The 22,009-nt window shown below is 55.4% G+C and overlaps 2 protein-coding genes across 2 annotated transcripts; one reads left to right on the top strand and one right to left on the bottom strand.

The window, feature by feature from the left end:
• The first annotated feature begins 3,008 nt into the window (after nt 1-3,008).
• On the top strand, nt 3,009-7,922 carry SLC2A6 (solute carrier family 2 member 6). Its single transcript, XM_075439438.1, has 10 exons — nt 3,009-3,109; nt 3,726-3,888; nt 3,988-4,194; nt 4,806-4,905; nt 5,448-5,659; nt 5,809-5,961; nt 6,305-6,413; nt 6,649-6,822; nt 7,125-7,270; nt 7,358-7,922. Exons 1-10 carry the CDS (start codon nt 3,009-3,011, stop codon nt 7,511-7,513), a joined length of 1,521 nt encoding a protein of 506 aa, XP_075295553.1. The 3' UTR covers nt 7,514-7,922.
• Nucleotides 7,923-9,318: 1,396 nt separating this feature from the next.
• On the bottom strand, nt 9,319-20,184 carry CACFD1 (calcium channel flower domain containing 1). The gene is made up of 5 exons (XM_009934174.2): nt 19,801-20,184; nt 14,865-14,937; nt 14,284-14,409; nt 14,045-14,152; nt 9,319-13,589 (listed from the first exon to the last, which is right to left on the bottom strand). The coding sequence occupies exons 1-5, from the start codon at nt 19,922-19,924 to the stop codon at nt 13,496-13,498; spliced, it is 525 nt and encodes a 174-aa protein (XP_009932476.2). The 5' UTR covers nt 19,925-20,184; the 3' UTR covers nt 9,319-13,495.
• Between the last annotated feature and the right edge of the window lie 1,825 nt (nt 20,185-22,009).

Genomic DNA, 22,009 nt, shown 5'->3' with positions numbered 1-22,009 from the left:
CATCCCCCTGCTCCCTCCCGAAAGCTTTCCACAAACAGGGCTATTTCGGGAAAAGCCTTGGGGATTAAATTACCGCATAAATACAGCAAAAGCAGCTAATGCACATTTATAGGCTTGACGACTCGTCAGCTGAGAGTTGCTTTGTAGCCAGAAGCATGAGAATTAAATCAGACACAGGCAACGGCCCCTCTGGGGCAGGAGGTGGCCCTCAGGGCTCCAGCCCTGTGCACCCACGTGCTGGGGACACACCGGCACGGCCGGGCTCACCCCACCACGGCAGCGGAGCAGGTCCCGGGTCCCAGGTTTGCTTTGCTGGGTCCCAGGGGCTGCAGCAGGACCCCCAGCCTGTGCACCCCAGCACAACCCAGCCCTGAGGAGCGGCCAGGGCCTGGGGTACAACAGCCCTGCTCCTGGGGGAGGGCATAGCCCAAAGCCCCGGACCAAGAGGAGATGCAGATCCTGCTGCTTGAAGTCCCTTGCTAGAGGCTACATCGATCTCCAAAAAGAGGTGAAGGGAGGGAGAGAAGTTAGCAAGAGATGTTGTGGCATGCAGACGGCCATTTCATGGCAGTCTGCTCCGAGTCGTCCTCTCCCTGTCCGAGCCACCAGACTGCGCAGCCGGGTCAGTGCCCGGCACGGCCACCGATTCCCCTTACCCCGTCAGGACACATCACAGAATCACAGCATGGTTGGGGTTGGAAGGGACCTCTGTGGGTCACCCAGTCCAACCCCCTGCCGAAGCAGGGTCACCCACAGCCGGCTGCACAGGACCACGTCCAGGCGGGGCTGGAATATCTCCAGAGAAGGAGACTCCACAGCCTCCCTGGGCAGCCTGGGCCAGGGCTCCATCACCCTTAGAGGGAAGAAGTTCTTCCTCATGTTCAGACGGAACTTCCTGTGCTTCAGTTTGTGCCCATTGCCCCTTGTTCTGTCACTGGGCACCACTGGAAAGAGTCTGGCCCCATCCACCTGACCCCCACCCTTGAGATATTTATAAACATTTATTAGGTTCCCTTTCAGCCTTCTCTTCTTCAGAAAGGTGGGGGAGAGATGCATGGGGGAACAGTTAATTTGTGCCCTCCCTGTTTCTGTTTGCACCTTTGCAAACGGGAAGCTCCCAGCCTTTGTCTTTGAGACACGAAGATCTGAAGGACGCACACACAACAGAAGGACAGACCCCTCAGCACGCACAGAAGCCTTTCTCGCCCTCACCCCCAGCACAGCACAGAGTAGCGAGGCAGGTTTCACACCTTTGGTCTAAGCAGTATCGCTCCCAGCAGGGACCCAGCACCCGGCACACAAACCTCTCCGAGCAGCACAAGCATGGAGCTGGCGTGACCCCACACGGGGCGGCACGTTCAGCCCCACCATGGTCACAAATGCAGCAACCAAGCCATTCCACAACAGAAAGAGCCAGAGATAACTAACCAGCAAGCCCACAACTTCCTACCTTACTACAGATATTTACAGCAAAAACAAGGATCCGGGAAGAAGAAGAGAAAAGCCCTTACCTTGCAGCAGCCTCAGCCCCCAGAGACCTTACAGCCACATTCCCCAGTAAGCATCATCATGCTCAGCACCTGCAGCCTTTTATTCCCCCAGACCAGCCCCAGCAGCATCGCCCTGCAGCCCTCCACACCTCACACACCCCTTTTGTGACAGCACTCTGCTTCCTGGGGTCTTTTGTTTAACTCCTTGTAAGGCTGAAAGGCACCTGCTTTGGGGTAGAACATTGTAAATATTGTATTGCAGAGACTCGGTTTACCAGGTTTGGGGAAAAAGCTGAGGCCTGGGAGGGGCAGAGGGGATGAAGAATAACTTTCTCAATAAGAGGCCTTAGGGAATTTGGAGAGGAAGGATGCTGCAAATTCACACAGTGAATCTCCACATTTTTTGGGTGAGCTGGCCTGTTGCCCCGACATCCCCTTGCTCCACGACCTTTTTTCCCGCAGAAAAATCACAGCCCCGAGTGCCTGAGTCAGCCGTAAATCCCCAGCATCGATCAGACGCTAAAGGTGGCACTTGGTGGTTTCAGAAGGGGAACCAGATTGCCCAGAGGGAAGAGCGTAGTGGGTCCCGGCTGACACCGAAGTGTCACTGGGGCTTCCAGCCAGGCTTGGGGGTGCAGAAACCATCCAGGTGCTCACAAAAGCACCAGGATCTAAGGTGAATGATGGAAACAAGAGGAGCATTACAGTAGTTTAGGGAAAGGCATCTTTTGCTAATCAAATCCAACTGCAAAGCCTGTAGGTGTGTGTCCCCCTTTCCTATGGGGTGAGTTTGGCCCTTGCAGCCCCCCCATACCTGCAGATGTCCCAGCACAACGCTCTGAGCCCTGCAGGGTTGGGGGCAATCAGGGTGAGAGGGCAAAGACACCCGTGGACAGCTCAGGGCCCCCAGCAGCTGCATCCAATGCTGCAGAGATGCCGCTGCCCCCTCTTCCATCCTCATCAGCGCTCTGCATCCCCCTCACCTGCTCCCTGGGCCCCCTCCATGTTCACCTCCCTCTCCTTTCCTCTTCTTCCTCTTCCTCAGTTCTGGTCTACGCCAAATAACCCTTCCCCAGGGTGGCTGTGAAGGCTCACGTGGGTGCAGTGTTTGGCCAGTCCGACTGGTGCCGGTTCCTCGAGAGGACAGACGTGGCCTGGGCAGAGGGACGTTTCTGCTGGTGGAAACGGTTCTGCCAGGATTGTCCCTGTAAGTGCCGCTGCCGTGGTGAGCTTTGGAGTCGATGGGGTCTGGGTGGGACATGGGTGGGCGGGCATGGGATGAAGGCTGCTGGGCACCTTCGTGGCTCTTTGCCCGCTGGTTTTCTGGCCCCCCCAGTTTCCTTACAAGAGGCCAGCAGGGTGTGAGCCCACGAGGCACAGATTTCTCTGATTAGGCAACACCAGACAGCCGCTCCCCTTTCGCTTTCAACTGCCTCTTCCTCTCCGAGGCAGCCCCGGGCATCCGGCCCCGAGCGAAGCAGCACCCGCACCGTGACGGGCACCGGCCACAGCGCTGCCATGGAGCCCAGCGCGCGGGAGCCCCTCGTGAGGAAGACGAGCTCCTCGTATCGGACCTTCCCCGAGAGCGCTGGCAAGAGGCTCGACAAGGCGTACTTGCGGTACGGGCTGGGCTGGGGCCGTGGGGCTGGCTGCGGGGTGGGCTGTGCCCCCCGTCCCAAGGGCGCTGGGCTGGGGGGAGCCAGTGGGAGAGCTGCTTCACTCTGATGTCATTCCTGAGTTGCTGTGAGATGGGGTCTCCTCCTGCCCGGGGTGTGCGGTGCTGGGTGAGCCCGCCCAGGAGGGCTGTGGGGGGGGTGTGCTTTGGGTATCCGAGTCTCATGGGGGCACAAGGTCCTGCTGGGGGGCATGGGGGCTGTGAAAGGAACCCCCTCCCCGCTCTGCCAGGCGAGCTGGCTGGGTCCATGATGCCGCCCGCCTGCAGCTTCTGCTTTTCTCAGTTTGTTGAACCCGCTGTAAACCGCCCAGCGCAGAGGAAAGCACCGGCCGTGTCCGGGGGGACGGGCTCTGGCCCCCCACCACACGCCAGGAGCGGCTGCTGCTCTGCTCGGAGAAACTCCACCAGCCCTGGGCTGTACAGGGCTGTCCCCTGGGAAACTCCCACCCTGGGTGTCACGAGAGCCTCGGCAAAGGCTGGGGGAAGCTGCGAGGCAGAGTTAAAGATTCTGCCGGGCGCAATAAGGGCACCCAACGCGTCCTTCTCGCTCCCTCCCTCAGGAGCCTCCACAACGAGCGGCTCTACCTGGCCGTGTTTGCCGCTGTCCTGGGGAACTTCAATTTCGGCTTCGCCCTGGTTTACCCCTCGCCCGTCATCCCCGCGCTGGAGGCTCAGCCCAGCCCTGCGCTGAGGCTGGACCAGCACACGGCATCCTGGTTCGGGGTAAGGAGCGGGGCTGTCGCTGCCGGGCTGGGGGCAGAGCCAGTGGGTTTGCGGGGGGAGCCCAGCCCCACCGAGCCCCCTCTCCGTGTCTCCCCGCAGTCGGTGTTCACGCTGGGAGCAGCGGCGGGGGGGCTCAGCGCCATGATCCTCAACGACCGCCTGGGCCGCAAGCTGAGCATCATGTTCTCGGCGCTGCCCTCCGCCGTGGGGTACGCGCTGATGGCCGGCGCCCAGGGGATCGGGATGCTGCTGCTGGGCCGCGTGCTGACGGGCTACGCCGGCGGCGTGACGTCCGCATCCATCCCGGTAACAGGCCACGGGAGGGAGTTTGCTGGGGATTTGCACGGCGGGAGATGGGGCAATGCCGTAGCTGAGCCTGGGGCATCTCACTGCTTCTTGGAGGCATCAGCAGAGCTCCAGGGCTGCAGGTGGGGGATCGGGAGGATGCGTTGGGCTAGCAGCACTGGCACAGCCAGCCCGAGCTGGCCCCACGGCGCTGGGCTTTCTTGCCCGCAGAAGAGGGAAGGCAGCTCCTCGATCCCTGCCCTGTTCCTCCCGGCAGTTATTTCCTCCCACATTTACCAAACGCCAACCTCGTGTTGCCGGCAGAGGGGAAGGCAAGATCTGAGTAACCCTGGGGCATGTCTTTCCAGTAACCGGAGTCTGAGCCTGCCTTGGAGCACTTCTCCCAGGCCGGGGCGCGGGAGGCAAGCGGGGTGCCTGCAAGGCTGTCCTCTCCGCCTGCCAGGACCAGCTCCTGCTGCCGGACCGCTCAGGTTTCCACCCCGAGAGGGCAGTTTCCCAGCAGTCTCGGGTTCCCCCAGCCGCAGTGGATGACTGCGAGGTGACAGAGGGCAGGTTTTGGTGGTGACGGCTGTATATTGCAGCTCCGTGAAGTGTGTGTTGTCCCACTCCAGGTCTACATCTCGGAGATCTCCCACCCTGGGGTCAGAGGCATGCTGGGTGCTTGTCCTCAGATCATGGCAGTGCTGGGCTCCCTCATCCTGTATGCCCTGGGCAAGTATCTCCATGTTCGGTGGGCAGGAAACCCTTGGTGAGACCACGGAGAAGGGAGTTTATTTTAAACAACTTTCTCAGGAAGTTGATGGATTCCTTCCCCTCGCAGCCAGCTCGCAAGCACCACCACGGGTGTGCAAAGGGACTGGACAGGATCGCCTGCGCACAACCCACACTTCTGTGTGTGTGCTCAGAGGGATGAGTCCATCACCCCCACCGACCCGTGGCCATCACCAGGGTCACGCCGAGGTTTCATCAGGGCTGACGGGCAGCACGCGATGAACTGCGTGTGCATCTCCTGCCCAGCGTGTGCCTGGGCTGCTGCAGGATCTTCCAGGGCCCTCTAAGATTTGGGGGAGCTTATTGAAATTTCCCCATATTGAACAACAGCTGAAAACCCTTCTTTGCTGGGAGAGAAAAAAAAAAAAGGAAAATCTCCCTCTAGTTTGGGGGATTTTTTTTATCTCCCCTGGACGTCTGCTGTCGGGGTGCTGGTGGGGAGGCAAGGGCAGGCTCCCCTGCTAACCGTGCTGCTCTGGCAGGGCTGGTCCTGGACTGGCGCTGGCTGGCCGTTGCAGGGGAGGTGCCCGTGCTGCTGATGATCGTCCTGCTCTGCTTCATGCCCAACTCGCCCCGGTTCCTGCTCTCCCAGGGGAAAGACGATGAGGCCCTGCGGTCACTGTGCTGGCTGCGGGGCAAGGACACGGACTATGCCCGGGAGTATGAGCAGATCAAGGACAGCGTGAGGAAGCAGGTGAGGAGGCCCACCTCCAGCCCGAGGGAGATATAATGTGAAAACTGCAAAATCCATCCTCTTTCAGACAACCCCTGAGCCATCTTCTGGGTGTTGTGGTGGTGCCCAGGGGTGGTAACGCCTCAGCTTTCTGGCTTTGTCCCCTCCAGAGCCGGCGGATTTCCTGTGCCGAGATCAAGGGCCCCTTTATTTACAAGCCCATCCTGATTGCGGTGGGGATGAGGTTCCTGCAGCAGCTCTCCGGTGTCACCTGCGTCCTTGTGTACCTGCAGTCGATATTCAAGAAAACATCGGTCATCCTGGTGAGCCCTGGAGTTCGGCCCGTGCTCGGACCACTCCATCTTCAGTGATGGCTCCCTGATACTCCAAGACTGCTGCAGCTCTAAGACCCAAACTCTGAAGCTTTTTTTAAAGCACCTGGTTGGCAGCAATAGCCAAGCACCTGCCCTGCAAGAGCCTGCATGAGGACTGAGGGCAGGACTGGCCCTACTCTCTCCCTGCTCTCCTCCTCTGAGCTTCACCTCTCTGGTGTCTAGGAGGATAGCTTTGACAAAGGCATCAGCCAGAGTCAAGGCAACACATGTAGGAACCTGCCCTTTCCCTGGCTCTCTCATCTCAGCTTCCCCACCGCTTTTGCCGTTGCAGAAACCAGAGTACGATGCAGCCCTTGTTGGCTTGGTACGTCTCTTCTCGGTGGCGATCGCTGCTGTGTCGATGGATAAAGCTGGGAGGAAGATCCTTCTCTTTGTATCAGGTAGGTCTCTCTCCCACTGATGTGCAAGCGAAAGTCATATTTTAAGGATTTCCAGGAGCTGTGCAAACATGTAAGAGTGGAAACTTCAGCCATGCAGGACTCGGGCAGGGAGTGGCGAGGTCTCTTTCCTTTGGTGGTGGCTCAGCTCCTGAGCAGAGGTGTTCCCAGGAGCTCGGTCCTTGGCACGGAGATCACTCACCCATTGGTCCCACTGTGCTGTTACATCTCTCCACAGCTGGTGTCATGTTGGTCTCCAACCTGACCATGGGGCTCTATATCCACTTGGTGCCAGCTTCTCAGAACGGCACCATTGCCAACAAGACGCTGGTGACCTCTGCCAACCTTCCTGCTGAGCCGACCAACTACATCACCCTCATCCCCCTCCTGGCAACCATGTTCTTCATAATGGGTAAGCGCAGAGACTGAGAGCCTGCGGTCCACAGCACAGGACTGGGTACCAGCCTGGGGGGACGTTTCTCATCTGCGGCAGGGTGATACAGAGAAGGGAGTTTGGGGCTTGGAGCTGGAAGAAAGGCAGATGTCACTGGAAGACCAAGAAAGATGGCATCTGAAATCACTTTGAGGACTGACAGAGCATAAATGGGGGGCAATAATGATTGATGAGGCAGCAGGGCAGGATTGCACTGGGCTCTTCTGCACTCCTCAGCAGGCTTTGAAGCCTCAACAGCCTCACCCCACCCTCCCCTGCAGGTTACGCCATGGGCTGGGGCCCCATCACTTGGTTGCTGATGTCGGAGATCCTCCCTCTGAAAGCCCGTGGGGTGGCCTCAGGCCTCTGCGTCGTCGTGAGCTGGCTGACGGCCTTCACCCTGACCCAGTTCTTCCTCCGGGTTGTGGTGGGTACTGCCCTGGGATGGTGTCCACAGTCTCTCCTCAGACCCTCTCTGCACCAGCTCACATCTGCTTTCTGTCCTGCTTTCCAGGAAGCCTTTGGCCTCGAAGTGCCCTTCCTATTCTTCGCTGTCATCTGTGCTGGGAACATCTTATTCACAGGCTGCTGCGTTCCCGAAACCAAAGGCAGGTCCCTGGAACAGATCGAGGCCTTCTTCAGGACCGGCCGGAGGTCATTCATGAGGTAGGAGCTGTTGTCTGCCAGCCGTGCCAGGCCACCAGCCCCCATGCTCGAGGGCAACAAAGAAGGCGGTTGTGCTGCTGGAGGTGGAGGCTGGAGCTCTCTGCGAAGGCAACGGGAGAGGAACAGGCAGCAATGATCTGCAACAGCTTTACCTTCTCTTCCCATCATCCAACACTACCTGTTGCTCTCTGGGCAACGCGTTAACCCGAGGTATGGGACCAGGTAACCCGCGCCAGGCTGGAGATAAAGATGTCATGGAAAACAGAACATGAGGCTGTGGACAAGAGACCACGCATGTCCTTCGCTCAGCAGCCACCCAAGCAGCTCGAGAGCCCCAGGGTTTGGCTGGAACAGAGTTAACAGCTGTAGCCGTTTTGGCAAAGGCTCATCGTGTAGTTGCAAGAATAAACCAGTTTTGCCTCCACCTCCAATATATTGCCTTGATTTGCAGAGCAGGGAGCTGCAGGTGGGTGGGATGGGAGAGGCAGGCCAGGACGGTGACACAGGGACCACAGAAGCCTGCAGCTTCCCAGATGAGTCTCAGCTACTTAAGGACCTTGAAAGAGGCAAAGCCAGATATGTTGTATAAAAAGCTGCCATGTTTTATTGCTCTAAAAACACACATTACACTAGAAGCTTAACGAATAAGACCATATACAGTTCACAAAGAAAATCCAGGACAAAACAAAGAGGAGGAACAGACAAACATTCAGCTGTAGTGCAAGTGATTGCCTGTAGGAAAGACAGGGTAGGTACTGACAACACCTTGTACTGGGGCAGCTCCTTCCCCCCAGTGTTCTACTCATCCGCAAAGAGGAGCGTGGATGTGCCTCCATCATCGCTGTGTGTGGAGCCTCCATCTCCATCACTTTGAGATTTCAACTGCATAGTTAGTAGCAAATTGCTCTTACCTCTTTCCTGTGTATTCTGCAAGATTAAGGCGTATTTTTTTCAGAGCCCAACCCTAGGTGAAACAGCTGCAGGAGGCAGTTATGGCTGTGAGGAACAAATGGCCTTATTCCTCCCCAAAGGGCAGAACAAAGCCTGAGCCAGCAGGTGATTTGCCCAAGCACTTGTCCAACCTCCTGAAACACACTTGGCACCCCGAGGGCTGGTGGAGATGCTTGTGTCCTCCTACCCCTGGAACATTCAGCCTGCTGTGACAAGGAAGCGAGGGGTAACATAGCTTACTTAACCCAGATCTCAAGATATGCTGACTACTATTCAGATTCTCTGCAGCAGGAGATGAGAGAAATCACCTAAGAGAAGATATGCTTTATCAGAGGACTAATTTAAAGCAGCCAGGGACACAGGACAAGAGATGGGCCAAAATCAAAACCACAGAGAAAATACAGAATTAAACCTAACCTTTGCAGCTGAGACCCATTTCCAAAAAGATGTTCAGCCCTGGCTGGAATATGACTGTTTCTAAGCATGGCCTAATTACCACAGGTCTCAAGAGCCTCTGGTTCCCACTGACCTTCTGAAGATTAGGATCTCTGGCAGCCCTGTGCTAGAGCCATCTCTTTGTCACATGGCTATGGACCAGGTCTTGATATCTTCACTTCAGTGAAACCCTTCCCTGCAGACAGCGGCTGTTTTTTTCCTGAGAAGAAAATGACAAAGATGAATTGAGCTTCCCAGGGCTCACCCTAATGAGGAAATGCCCGAATATGAAATGAGGTTGGACTCTTCAGGTCCTATGAGAACATCATTGGGGAAATTTTCTGAGTGACCTCCTTTTCTTTCATACAGAAAGTCTGAGGGTTTTTGCTACAACATTTAGAGTCTGAGAAATCACAGTGGCTCTTTCCAGAGGTAGAATGGTCTTTTTATTCACTGCACACACAGAGAATCAATTGGTGTTACAAAAGCAGCTCCTGCCCAGAGCAGTGAGGTCTGGGTACATAGCAGAAAGTGAGCTTTTGCTCTTCTCTTCACACCCGATGGACAGCCCCAGGGGACAGTGGAGCTTATACCAACAAGCATTGTCATCTTCACGACTGCATGGGAGAAGGAAGAGTTGCACGCTGTATCAGTGCATGCAAGTAAGAGAAGTGCACAGCTCACGTGGTGAATGGTGAAACAGCCAGTACCCAGGTGTCTTTCCACACTTGGTGCCAAGAACTCACTGTAGTCACTGCTTCACCTGCTCTTGAGTCCACACAAAGCTTCTGTCCCGTCATCTCCCAAGACGCCTTTCCAAGACCTGGCAAGCAGAACCTCTTCCGTAGAGACCCCGTGGATTAGCTATCCAGCCTGGACGCCATCAGCAGGGATTGGACTGAGCCTGTAAAATCTCTAGAGCAGGGCTTTTAACTTCATTTATCCTTACACAGCTCCAAGCACCCTGATGGTGCCTCTAAACACAATGAATAACCACCATGCACTGTGAATGGGCATATTAACTACTGTGATGCTACTACTCTAAAGTTCCTTTCTATCTCCACAAAAACAGTCTCTTGCCCACACGGAGGTGAGGCCATCCACTAATTGTCACTCCATCTCCTGAAAGCCATGGGTGCTGCAGACACTGCATGCATACTTTGCCAGGCCGCACCTGCAATGATGGCAACGTCTGGCTTGATTTCAGCTGCATCGCTGACTGCCAAAATTCCCAGGAGCTCCCACTCCAGACGCATGTCTGTAGGCACCAGCAGTCTTGGAGCACGGATCTGAGACCCCTCCTGTAGCAATAGCCACAGAGACACTGAAGAGACGTGGTGTTTTTAAGCATTGTGGCCAAAGGCTCCAGCTCAGCTCTTACAGAAGAGTCCCTGAGACCCATTTTCAAAAAAAGCCTTGAGCTCAGAGCTGAGCGTTGCCACCTGCTAATGGTGGCAGAGCTGAGGCAGATCGTTCGCTTGCCTTGGCCCCAGTGTCGGACCTGACTGTCGCAAGACACAGTGTGACAGTACTGCTGGCGTCCAAGGGACTCCTGCACTTGGTGCCAAGGGAGCAGAGCAGACCCGTCCGTGTCGATGAGCCCTCCAGGTGACCTGGAGCAGCATCTGCCTGCGCCAGCCCCAGGGACTGTCCCAATGCCGTAGACCAGCAGCAACTGGGTGAAGCCAGCAAGGGTCCCACCAGTTCTGCGCTTCATCACCGTGGGCGTAAACCAGCCTGCACGCGTTACTCCATCACCTTCGCTTTGCCTTTCCCCTCCTGTCACTAAAGCTACTGTGGAACTACTCACAGAGCACAGCAGTCACTACCAAAGACATGCTTGTAGCTACGTGCATCAGTCTGCACCATTCCTCTACTAAACACTACTTCACTCCCCAAACCCCCCTGAAATCAGAGCAGAGCTCCTGTCTGCCAGGCAGGACTCTGCACTTGAGCCACTCGGTAAAGGTACTGCACCGGGACACGGCTGGCTCGAAGAGCAGAGGCTGCTGCCACTGAAGCATCCCACGGGCTGCAGCGTGTTCGTCCCGCAGCTCCCCGTGCCCGCAGGCAGCGTGACCCACGCAGGAGGCTGTGGTCCCTGCACACACGCGTGCAAGGGAGGTCACAGCCCCGTGCGTTGCATGCAGCGACAGGGAGCAGCCCAGAGCTGGGGGCTCCGAAACGGCACAGCCTTTATTCAAACCAGCTGCATCTGGGCTGGCGGTGCCGATTCTGCGTCCCAGACAAGCTGGTCTCAGAGCAATCACAGTTCAGAGGCCTGGGGGGAAAGGGGCTTAGCACAAAGTGGTTACCCAGCACCTAGCTGCCGGGACCTGAGCATGCAAACAAACCCAAGCCGCATTCCCGACCGGTGTAAATCCTCACACCTCCCTGAACTCCACCGAAGAAACAACAGCTAACATTAGCCAAGGGCTTAGCCCCCCGATCTCCAGGGACCACTCTGCTCCCGCTGCAATGCCCACGCTACAGCAACCCCCTCCAGCAGCGGCTCCATCCCAGGCTCTGCCAGGGAGATGTTCTGGTGCCGTTCAGCTGACGTGAATACACACCATGCCCAGAGGAAGGACATGTTATCTGGATAGTTTCCAACACGACACTGCTCAGAAGCCGCAGAGTGGCTGGCAGACAGACCCTTCGGACAGACAGCCGTCAGCCTCTCACACCATTGCTCGGACCACAGCGCAACCTCACTGTACCCCAGTGATTCCAATGGGACCACAGAGTGTTGGGGGCCGCGGGACCTCAGCTGCCAGGGCAGGGGAGTAAGCACAGGCTGCAGTCCCCGCTGCCACTGCTCGCCATAGCTGCTGCCTGCCTGGGCTGCTGCGAGAGCACAGACCTCCAACCCAGCAGCTACAGCCTGGTTTTCCTCCCTTCTCTCTCCCAGAAGAGGGGAAAACCAAACTTTGTCACGCCAGTGGCCCAGAAGAAGACAAAAGGGTCAAAGGACAACACACTTTCCGAAGTCTGAGAAATGCTCCGAAGGCTGAAATAGGATTTTACAGCATCCCAGTTACAGCATCCCAGGCTCTCCCTGGGTTCAGAGACCCCACCAGTGAAACAAGGCAGTCCTTTGAAGGACAGGAAACAGAGCACTCCTTTCTCCTATGTCCAGAGAAAAGGAGTCCCATCAAAATACTTAAGTAACTAGAAATAAATTATTCTCCTTTTTCCTAATCAAAACAAAAAGCAATCATGTAAAATCAAATAAATTAAACCCCCCAGAAGACACCGTGATGAGCAGAGGGGGATCTGGACTTAGTGAGCAGCTTTGTTCTGCATGATACAAAGCAAACAGAAAATCTGATGTGAAAACAACTGATAGAGCCTGGAACAATAAAGCTAGACATCCCAGCTATCCACACTGAAATGGTGCAGACTTCGTGTTTGCAAAGGAAGCATATGCCACCTTCCCACACAAAACCGGCCCAGGACTGATCCAAAAAGAACACAAGCCCCAAGAGAAAGACTCTACCAGACAGAAGCAAAGAGCAGGTCCCTTGCGCAGAGGGATGGGCCGTGGGAGCACGAGCAGATGCCAGGAGTGGGAGATAACAGAGCAGAGCCCCCAGGTTCACAAGAGATGGATGCTCTTGCACACCAGTAACCTTTACACCAGCAAAAAGTCCTGCTTGGCTCAAGCAATAGCACCCTTTTTCAGCTGAGGTAAAGCAAACCTCACTTCCCTTCTTCCCCAGTAAAAGAATGAAGCTTAAGAAAAGTACCCTTATTAAGACAAAGTAATTAGTTCTTATAATTCAAGTAAATTGCAGTAACTGCCAGCAGCTGCATCCAGAGGAAGGGGGGACTGTGCTGTGTAGGTACCAGGATCTGCTCCGGCACCCCCGGCACCCCTCTGCCGAGAGGGTTATTGTCTTTACAGGGTTTTTTGCTGGATGTCCTGTCCCGTGCAGCGACACCTCCGATGCCTGGCGCAGCCGGACCCATATTAAAACGCACTCAGTGGAAGAAGACCAAGCTCAAGCATCACCACGTATTGCTAAACCCTGGCTTAGTGTATTCTTACACCTGGGAAGGGCCACAGCAGAGAGCGTTACTGAAACCACGCACCGTGCAATGGCAGGTCACCCGCAGGCACGAGGCCAGCAGCTCCCTGACTCCCGCGAGAGCGGCGCAGGCAAGGAGCTGGCACGTCAGCTCTGTCCCTGCTCGGCCCATCCGGACAGCAGTGCCCAACGAGCGCTGCATCCTCGTTTCATCATCAGGCATCACTCCAAAGAAAGGCTACCTGTTTAGGCTTGTAAAGCAGCACTCAAAGAGCCAGCACCTCTGCAGCAAAAATTAAAAAAAAAAAAAAAAAATTAAAAAATAGGGTGACTGTGAGATATTCGGTTGAGGGTTGAGGAGGAAAGAGGAGCCAACGTGCTGAGGTCTGGCTGCTGGTGTGAGAAGAGGGCACAGCCTGCCCCAGCCCCTGAGATATCCGGTTGCTGCAGTGTCCAGGGAAATCGCGGTGTTACAGAGAGGGGAGCGGGCAGAGGGAAGGGCAGAGCGGTTATCCGTATCTTCACCAACATCTCCGTGTCCAGGAGCGGTTACCCCAAGCTCGCATGCTTCAGAGAGCCTGTCCCTCTAGGGCCCCCGTGAGCTTCTCTTCATCCATTTGCTTCTGCTGCTGGTGGATCCGAGCATAGGAAATGGCATCTCCCCTGCAGAGAGAAGGGACAGCGTGGGGACATGAGTCCTGGGTGCCCACCATGGTGGGTAAGCGCCTGGCACAGGGGTGTTCCAACTGGGGCCAGGGCCTCTCCGTACCGAGGGACGCCAGGAGTGAAATGAGACTTGCTGGCCCTCTCCGGCCCCACCACAGCCGCTCACCACCCCTAGAGCTGGGCCCACCCATCCAACAGCTGCAGAAGGAGGGCTGGGACCCACAGGGCAACCTAGATCAAGCTCCCAAGGGAAAGCTCAGAGCTTCAGCACACCCTAGGACCCTCCCTCCCAGGGCTTTGAGAAGACAGCAGGGAGATGTTCTCTGGCAGCATTTACGCCTGAAAGCATGGTTAGCACAAGAGGAAAGCATAGCATCAGGGAGGCAGATGGGGGTGAGGGCTGGAGGTCCGCCTTCCCCTTCCCTCCACCAGCAGACAGATCTCTCTCTTACTTTTTGCCGAGCGCCGACAGGCCATAAAGCACCCCGGTGGCAAACGCAATGGCATTTCCAAAGAGCGTGGTCAACGTCAGGCTGAGCATGACGGGGAACACAGCCATCCTGGAAGACAGAGGCAGCCCTCAAAGCCAGGCTCCACTCCCCGTGGGATGCAGGGATGCGAGCCCACGTGCATCCCAGCACGGTCCCCGGGGTGGCTTCAGTGCCACAACGCACCCCAGCAGCATCCTCACCCGCAGTAGAAAGCAGCTTTCTGCCAGGGCCGCAGCCCGTCCGCCCTTGCAGAGACGGCATTCGCAAACTCGATGAACTGGCAGCAGAAGGGGGCTTCGCACAGGAACAGGACGAAGGCATTGAGCCTCCAGATAGAGAAAACCAGAGTTAATCGTGCCCACGTGGCCCAGGGTGAGGGTTGGCAATGCCCCCCGCCCCCCCAGTGACCAGCCACTCCCATGGCCAAACGCCGGCAGAATGGAATGGTGGGGCTGGACCCCTCTGTGCTCCCTCCCCCCTTCTTGATAATTCCCAAATCCCGGTGCCTCACTTTTATTTTGGATAAAAGTATTCCAGTATTTACCTAAAAAGGGGTAGGGAAGGGGGCTAGGGAAAGAAGAAGAAATAATATAAATAGAACAAAACCAGCACCCCAGCCCACCCGACGGATAAAGATCTGCCAATTCTCAGAGCCTGCAGAGCCTGATGGAGGTTTCACTCACGTCCACTGCCCGAGCAGGGCAGCTCTGCCCCTTGCCCAGTGGTGTCTAATGAACCAAACCTTCCTCCCAGTAGAAAACCAAAAAGAAACTCTACTCACATCATCCACACGCCAGCCGCGATGTTCAGGGGGTTGATGGTGACACAGTTCCAGAGACCAGCAAAGGCACAGGCTGGAAAGCAAAGAGGCTTTTGGTGACCATGAAGACCAACCCAGCATGCCCACGGAGCAGCGGGGCCGGAGCCTGGCAGGCAGGGCTGGCTTCTATTCCCAGCTCTGCCCTGCAGCGGGACCTTGCAGCCACACCAGCATGACTTTGCTCTCCTGTGTTTTGGGCTGTATCGCAGAGCAGAGGCTGCCCAGAAGAGCCCTTGCCTTGGCTGGCATCTCTAGGCACTGCAGAGCAGCCTGCACAGACCAGCACAGGAGGGTGGAAAGGTCTGACAGCCCAAAGAGGACCCCAGGATGCAGGGGAGAGGGTTTGTTCCCAGCTCCTCCGGCCAGGAATCCTTTTGCTCCGAATGCTTGGGGTCTCAGCGTGACGCTTGCACAGTGCAGAACAACAGAGCACCTGCTTTTTCATGGAGTCACATATGTGGCACCCTGTGGCACCCTGGCTTTAATTTCCTAAGGAATTACGGCTTTGTCTCAGGAGGAACAAAGAGATCCCAGCAGAAACCCGTCTCTGAGCAGCGCAGGGAAAGTTCAGCAGAAACACGACTTCCAGCAGCACAGCACACGGGCAAGCAATAAACAAAGCAGAGGTGAACCCGGTCTCTGCCACACACTGCTGGTTCTGCGCAACTCCACTAGAGACGGGCAGAAAAGAGCCAGGTTTGGGTCTCCACTAACACAAATGGAAGCGGATAAAGCCGAGCCCAAAATAGCCGCAGGACTCCTGACTCTGTACTGCAAGGAGAGGAACCAGGCAGCAGCGTCCAAGCCCTGCGCCTCCTTCCTGCCTCATTAAACTTGCAGAGCGTTCCCGGCACTCGATACGGCCCTTCTCCTCCGCCGATACCAACAGACTGCCGCTGCTGCCCAGGGAACCCGAGCCGGGCACGGAGGGCAGCCAGACACGGGCTGAGCCCACAGTAAACACCAACACCCTGCAAAACTCCAGCTAAAATTACGCAGCCCTGAAAGGCTGTCCTGGGGATGATCAGCGGCACAACGCAGAGCAGCAGAGCCCACCTCTGAGAACAAAACCAGCCCGGGGGTGGGTATTTCAGATGTCTGCTCGTGTTTTTCGAAGCGGGTCCCCCGAGCAGGTCTACTGTGAGCAGTCCTGAGCTTCAAAAGCCTGGCACACATTTGTAAGGCTTCTTTTAAGCAGTCACTGTTGAATCCTCAAAGTTCCCTTAAAAATAGTTGTCCTTATTTACCGGACTGGGAAACAGAGCCGATCTAAGGCCACCCCACGAGCAAGTGGACTCCTGGTTTTAGGAAACAACCAAGCAAGGTTATTTTTAAAGGCTGCCCAGCACTATTCCACAGGACCCCCAATCTTTCAGAGAATCCTGCAAGAAGATGATCACCCAGCAGAAGAGAAATGCCAGAGGACATGCTAGTATCCATGCTCCAAGGGCGCTTATCACCCTCCCATCACAAAGGGACCAGTGTCAGTGTCCCCACGCTGCAGGGGAAACTGAGGCACTGAGGCAGGATGACCAGCTCCCGGTCACACGTGCAGACAGCTGGAGAGCTGGAAAAGCAACGGCAAGCAGGATTGCTGGGAGCAGCGGGCAGCACGGGGAGCAGGGCACAACATGGAGGTTTCCAGTTCTCCTCTGTGACCAACAGACGCTTGGACGCTGAGAGGAGAGGAGCTGAGGGGAAGCACCACAGGCTTATGTGGGAAAGCACGCTTCTGAAAATCATGTTAAGTGACTTTCAGGCACTTTACAATTAGCAGAACAGCAAAAATCAGCTGTATCTTGACTACACCCGAAACGCAGCCGGGGCTGGGGCAGAACCCTGCCTTGGTTCACAGCACGGTGGAGCAGTCCAAGCGGCTCACGGAAATACAAAACTGATCTCAACCACAGAACAAACCTAGGGAGGCAGAGTGTTGTTTTCCAGGCGGGTTTCTGGCCTCACTCTTTTTTCAATCTAGCCAAACAGAGGTTGTTTTGTCAGGGTTCTGGTTTGGTTTTGTCCTCAAACACCCCAAAACAGCCCTTAAGCGCTCAGCGTCCCCGCAGGAGTCTCAGCTGAGCAACCGCCCCGGCTGCCAGCGGACTAACGACCCAGCACGCCGGAGCTGAGCAAGCCCCTGCGTCAGCACGAGCACCAGCCAGCGCGGAAGGAGTCAAAGGTTGGTAATCACAGGAACACTGCACTCGGTGGCGGCTGCCAACAGCCGCCAAGATAACAATTCGGTGACCTTCGGTCTCCTCTGCCGAGCAGCGCATCCCACGGCGGCCGGAACATCCTGGTCCCACCAGGACGGGATCGGCTCCTGCCTCAATAGCCAAAAGGGGACGGAGCTGCCAACCTAGAGACCTCTTTTCCGCAAAACAGAGGCCTCACACTAGATTTAAAATGCAGACTATGCTCAATGGCACGTGAGCTATGGACGACAGACAGTTCTGCCATTTGTTTAACTGCTGTCCCATCCCGAATCCCTTGAGGAAGCACAAATAACTGGGAGCTCAAATGGGAGGGGGGGGACGAAAACCACCCCCTACAAAGGCTCTATTCATTTCAAGCAGCTGGTCACTGTCCTCAATACAAGGCTATTTTTGCTCCTCGAGCATTTTACAAAAGCCACAGACTCTCCTCGTCCTTTCACAACCAGGAACAGAAGTGCCTTGGCCAAGGTCACCAAGCCAGCAGGAGCCAGAAACAGATCCCGGAACTGGTTGGTCTTGTTCCTGCTCCGGCCCCTGGACCTTTCTGGCTTAAGCAAGTTGTGAGCTGCAGATGTTTGCACGTGGTAGATGTTTTTTGCCATTCTCATCTCCACTAACAAAGTTTCTCTTCCTTTTTACAGAGATTTTTTCCTTCTGTAAGAAATACTCCAGCCCTGTAGCAGGACCACAGTCCAGTTGCTCAAAATCTGTAGAAATGAGTTCTGTTCTTTCATAGAAAGCTCTGAAAATAGCAGCAAACTCCAGCCTTGGTGTTCTATTCATCACCCCTTTTCCAAACTGTCTGCCTTTAACAAGGTGATGCTGAACACGGAGCATTTTGAAGCGGGCCATGGCTAGCACGGGGCACTGGAGGGCTGCCTCTTCCCACAGCCCCCCATTTCCCTGCTCGTGAGCGCAGTCCGTGTCTCACGCTGCCTCGTTCTCTGCCTGATGAACCTCACGAAGGGAGACTGTCAGGGCTACAGAGCAAGCTGTCTGGCTCCCCAGATCATCGGCAATCCTGTTAAGGGCCTGGCTCTTCTTCCAAAAGCTTCTTCTCCCAGACTCACCCAAACACTCAAAACTCTCAGCTTTCCTTTAAAAACAAGTCATGAGTTCTCAGAGCTGTGAACAAAAGGTTGGGAAAATAATCCCAACATAATTCAGCTGCTTTGAAAAGTGAAGACAGAGAAAAAATGTCTTCAAAGACATGCGCTGCTTTCAAGCCGCTCATGAGCTGCCCTAGCACAAGGTGGGCAACGCCACCAATGCCACCCAACACCCATCGTCGCCAGCTCCTCACCCTCCATCCGCATCCCCCTGAGCTCTGCATGGGCCGAAGCCACATAAAAAGCGCCGAGGCTCCGGCTTCAGCCCCGGCCCATGGGAAAGATGCCGGTACACAAACCCCAACCTGGGACCCGCGCTGCAGACACGTCCCAGCTGGTCTCTTGGCCGTCTGCCGGGACCAGAAGCGCCGGTACGTTTTGCCCTGTAAAAGCAGTCCTACCAAATCTTTTCACACCTCCAGAATTTCAGCACCTAAGACATAAAACAGTGAGAGCAGCATACGTTTCACCAGCCTAGCCAAAAAGGGCTGTAATGAGCCTGCCCAACGATACCACGGTCTACAAGGTCGGCTGCAAAAAAGCCGTGGGCTTGTGCAGTCAAGTGCTGAAGCAAGAGGCAGGCATGGGAGAGATGGGATCAGACGAAACGCTACGGCCAAGGGAATAAATCAGGGCTGACTGCACTGGCTGAGAAACGCTGTTGTTTTACTAGAAGTCATGGGCCTGAAGCAGAAGAAATTCTCCATCCTGTGCTCTGCAGGAGATCAGACTAAGCAGTCATAACAGTCCCTCCTGCTTTTAAGAGCTATTAATCTCTCCACAGAATGTAGCAAAACAGCACTACAGGACAGGCGGATTTCTGGCAAAGTTGCAAAGACTCTTTTTCCCTGGAAATATTTTTTTCAGCAGCAGGTAAGTCAGAGTACACCGGCTCCCTTCTTCTCTGTGTCCAAGACTAGACCCCTCAAAAACACCCAACAAAAACCAAGTCCATTATTCTTCTTCAAAAAAGACACAGCCAGGCCCTATGCGATCAACAACAGGAGTACCACGTGGGAAACATGCTCCTGCATTTCAGGATGGGGAAAAAAAATAAGCTGCAGGAACATACAAACACCTGACAGTGAAACAGGATGAACCAAATCCCGTGGCCCCTGCTCAAGCCCTGGACCTGACCCCGCTGAGCACCGAGCTTGCTGCTTGCAGAATCCCCGCCTGGTTTACCTGCCCACAGCCCTCCCGCGGGACCAGGGCTCGGCGGCTGCTCCCACCACCTCCAGCGAGCATCCAAGGAGAAACTCGAGGGTCTGCAGATCCCCCCGTGACGTCCCTTCTCCCAGGTGCTGACATTCAACAAGTTCAGCGACCGCAAAGCACATCCCTCATGTGCAAACTAAAAGGCACGTCCACAGCTCTTCCCTCTGCCCGAAACGCAGCAAACTGATGTCCAGGGCGGATGCCAACGCGTAACCCCAAATGATGGTTTCATGGCACGCCCCCCTGCGCCGCTGGGACCCTAACGGGGGGCAGGCAGGGGCCCCGACGCGCGCTTCCGCGTGCCCGAGCATCGCCGAGGGGGAACCTTTGGCTGCAAGGGAAGGGGATACTTACACAGGCCCCCGAGGACCCCGGCAATCCTGCACAGCCACCTGTACCACCAGGTCATGCCATCATCGGTGGAGGAAGCCGCTGGGGCAGGGGCTGCTGCTTGGAACTGCTCATCCCGAGAGCTCATGGCAGCACCCCGGCTCCCGGGGGGTCAGGGGGCAGCACCCCGCTCCCCGCCTGAGCCCCAGCAGCGCGGGATGCTCCCCCCGACCGGGTGACGCTGCCTCCGTGCCCCCCTCCAGCCAGCCCAGGAGAGAGCCCCCAAGCCCAGCCCTGCGGGCGCCGGGGTTCTCCCCGCAGCCCCGCGCAGGGCCTGGACCCCCAGGGCTGACAATGGAGGTCTCTGCCCGCCGCAGCGATGCCAGCGGCCCTGCGAGCTGCCTCCACGTCTGCCTGCGTATTGCATTGTGGGTCCCCTCCTCCAGCAGGCAGGGCTTTGATGTCACTCTCATGCATCGGCTGGTGGGCAGAGCCCGTGTGTACATATTCATAAGCAGCCGCGCAGGCATGCACGCCACAACGGGCTCTGGGGTGCACAGGAGCTCCGGGTCCCGCTTCCCCGGGCTGACACGCTGTTATCCAGCTGTTATCCAGGCGGCCAGCGTGAGCTTGGAAGGAAGAGAAACGTGAATTTTTGCATGAACGTGAATTTAACAGCGTTAGAAAATTCTGCCCTCCAGGTAAGATGGAAATGCTGCCCTTAATCTGAACAGAATCAGGTTTTCTCCCTAGAAAATGGGAGTAGAAGTAGGACTTTGCAAGTCAGAGATCACAGAATCACAGCATGGTCGGGGTTGGAAGGGACCTCTGTGGGTCACCCAGTCCAACCCCTGCCGAAGCAGGGTCACCTACAGCAGGCTGCACAGCACCGCGTCCAGGCGCATTGTCGCACTTGGCAACCTCTTGGTATCCAAACAAACCGTACAGGGAAACAGCCTTAATTCTCTTAAATTACACAGACAACAGTTGCATTTTTTGCAAATGAACATGGAGCACAGAGTCAGCAACCAGAGCCCATCTCTGCAGACCAGGGGCTCCGCACAGTTGATCTGGAACAATAAATAGCAGTGAGACTTGGGATCCAGAGCAGAGCGGGAAGACAGATCCCATCTGCTAAAAGGTTACAAAAAAGGATCAAGAAAACGATGTCTTCTCGTTAACATCTCCTGTTCGACAGGAAACGAAGGCCCAGTGCCTGCATCACCCACGCACTGCAGCGGGACAGCTGATATAGCCAGCTCCTCGAGGATCTCGCTTCAAGAATCTACTTTTGAGCTCTTCCAGGAACGGAACATAAATCTGGAGGCTGGCAAGCAAAAAACTCCAGGCTTAACTAGCAAAAACAACTAGTAAGAAGACAGAAGAAAATAAGATTTTGCAGTTTTAGAAATATGTCAGAAAATTCCACCAAAAGAAAGCAGAAGCGGGGTTAAAACTGCTCAGGCAGAACCGTTTATCGCATCCAGCGTGAAGAGCATGGGCAGATGTGTGCAGCCAGGCTCCAGGTGCGGAAAAGACCCCTTGAGCAGTAGATTGTGATTTTGAGGAGGATGACAAATTTGGACCAAAGCACAGTCCAATGTTCAAGATATTAAATGTTCAAGATATTAAATAAAAACAACCTGAAAAATGTATTTAAATCAAACTTGAGTATTTGTCACTGCTCTAAAATAGCTCTTCCTGCTACAACTTGTATCATGCAGTCTCAAGAGTCTCTCATTGCACAGTTCCTGTGAGATGAAGATACAAGCAGATTAATAGCACAGCTACTGTTCTTATCTGAATACATGTGTCTTAGCACCAAACCCATCAGTAAGAGACAGAATTCTTCTATTTTCTCATAGAAAAGAAGTGCTGGTATCACTGTCAGATACATAATAGTAGAGCCACAGAAGAGGTGGCTGGGGAGGGATGTCATTTAGTCCTCCCACATAAAGTCAACTGTCACCAGGACTTGACCAGGTCAGTAGTGCGTCAGTCTAGCCAACTCCTGAAATCATTCAAGCTTTCTGAGTGACCTGTCCCAGTGTTGCACTGCCCTCCCAGGCAAAGAAACTCTCTTGCCCTCACACATCTCTAGTTGTCTTCTGCTAGCAGCTCGTCCTCGTACACATCTCTGCCTTCTTTACAACATTCCAGAAAATCAATGCGCCTCAGTTTTAAGGGGCGTTTACCCTGCAGAAGAGTGAACTTCATGGCTAAACCCTGATCG

This window comes from Opisthocomus hoazin, chromosome 19 (genome assembly GCF_030867145.1).
Source record: "Opisthocomus hoazin isolate bOpiHoa1 chromosome 19, bOpiHoa1.hap1, whole genome shotgun sequence".
Lineage (NCBI taxonomy): Eukaryota > Metazoa > Chordata > Aves > Opisthocomiformes > Opisthocomidae > Opisthocomus > Opisthocomus hoazin.
This window is presented reverse-complemented; position numbering and strand designations above follow the sequence as displayed.

What these genes read in the sequence shown, in the direction of transcription:
- SLC2A6 (XM_075439438.1), top strand. Translation starts at nt 3,009, where the DNA reads ATGGAGCCCAGCGCGCGGGAGCCCCTCGTGAGGAAGACGAGCTCCTCG. An exon ending in TGACGTCCGCATCCATCCCG is followed by an intron (nt 4,195 to 4,805) that starts GTAACAGGCCAC and finishes GTCCCACTCCAG; the next exon opens with GTCTACATCTCGGAGATCTC. An exon ending in AGTTCTTCCTCCGGGTTGTG is followed by an intron (nt 7,271 to 7,357) that starts GTGGGTACTGCC and finishes CCTGCTTTCCAG; the next exon opens with GAAGCCTTTGGCCTCGAAGT.
- CACFD1 (XM_009934174.2), bottom strand. Translation starts at nt 19,924, where the DNA reads ATGAGCTCTCGGGATGAGCAGTTCCAAGCAGCAGCCCCTGCCCCAGCG. An exon ending in CGGGGTCCTCGGGGGCCTGT is followed by an intron (nt 14,938 to 19,800) that starts GTAAGTATCCCC and finishes TTTGCTTTCCAG; the next exon opens with CCTGTGCCTTTGCTGGTCTC. An exon ending in GCGGCTGGCGTGTGGATGAT is followed by an intron (nt 14,410 to 14,864) that starts GTGAGTAGAGTT and finishes CTCTATCTGGAG; the next exon opens with GCTCAATGCCTTCGTCCTGT.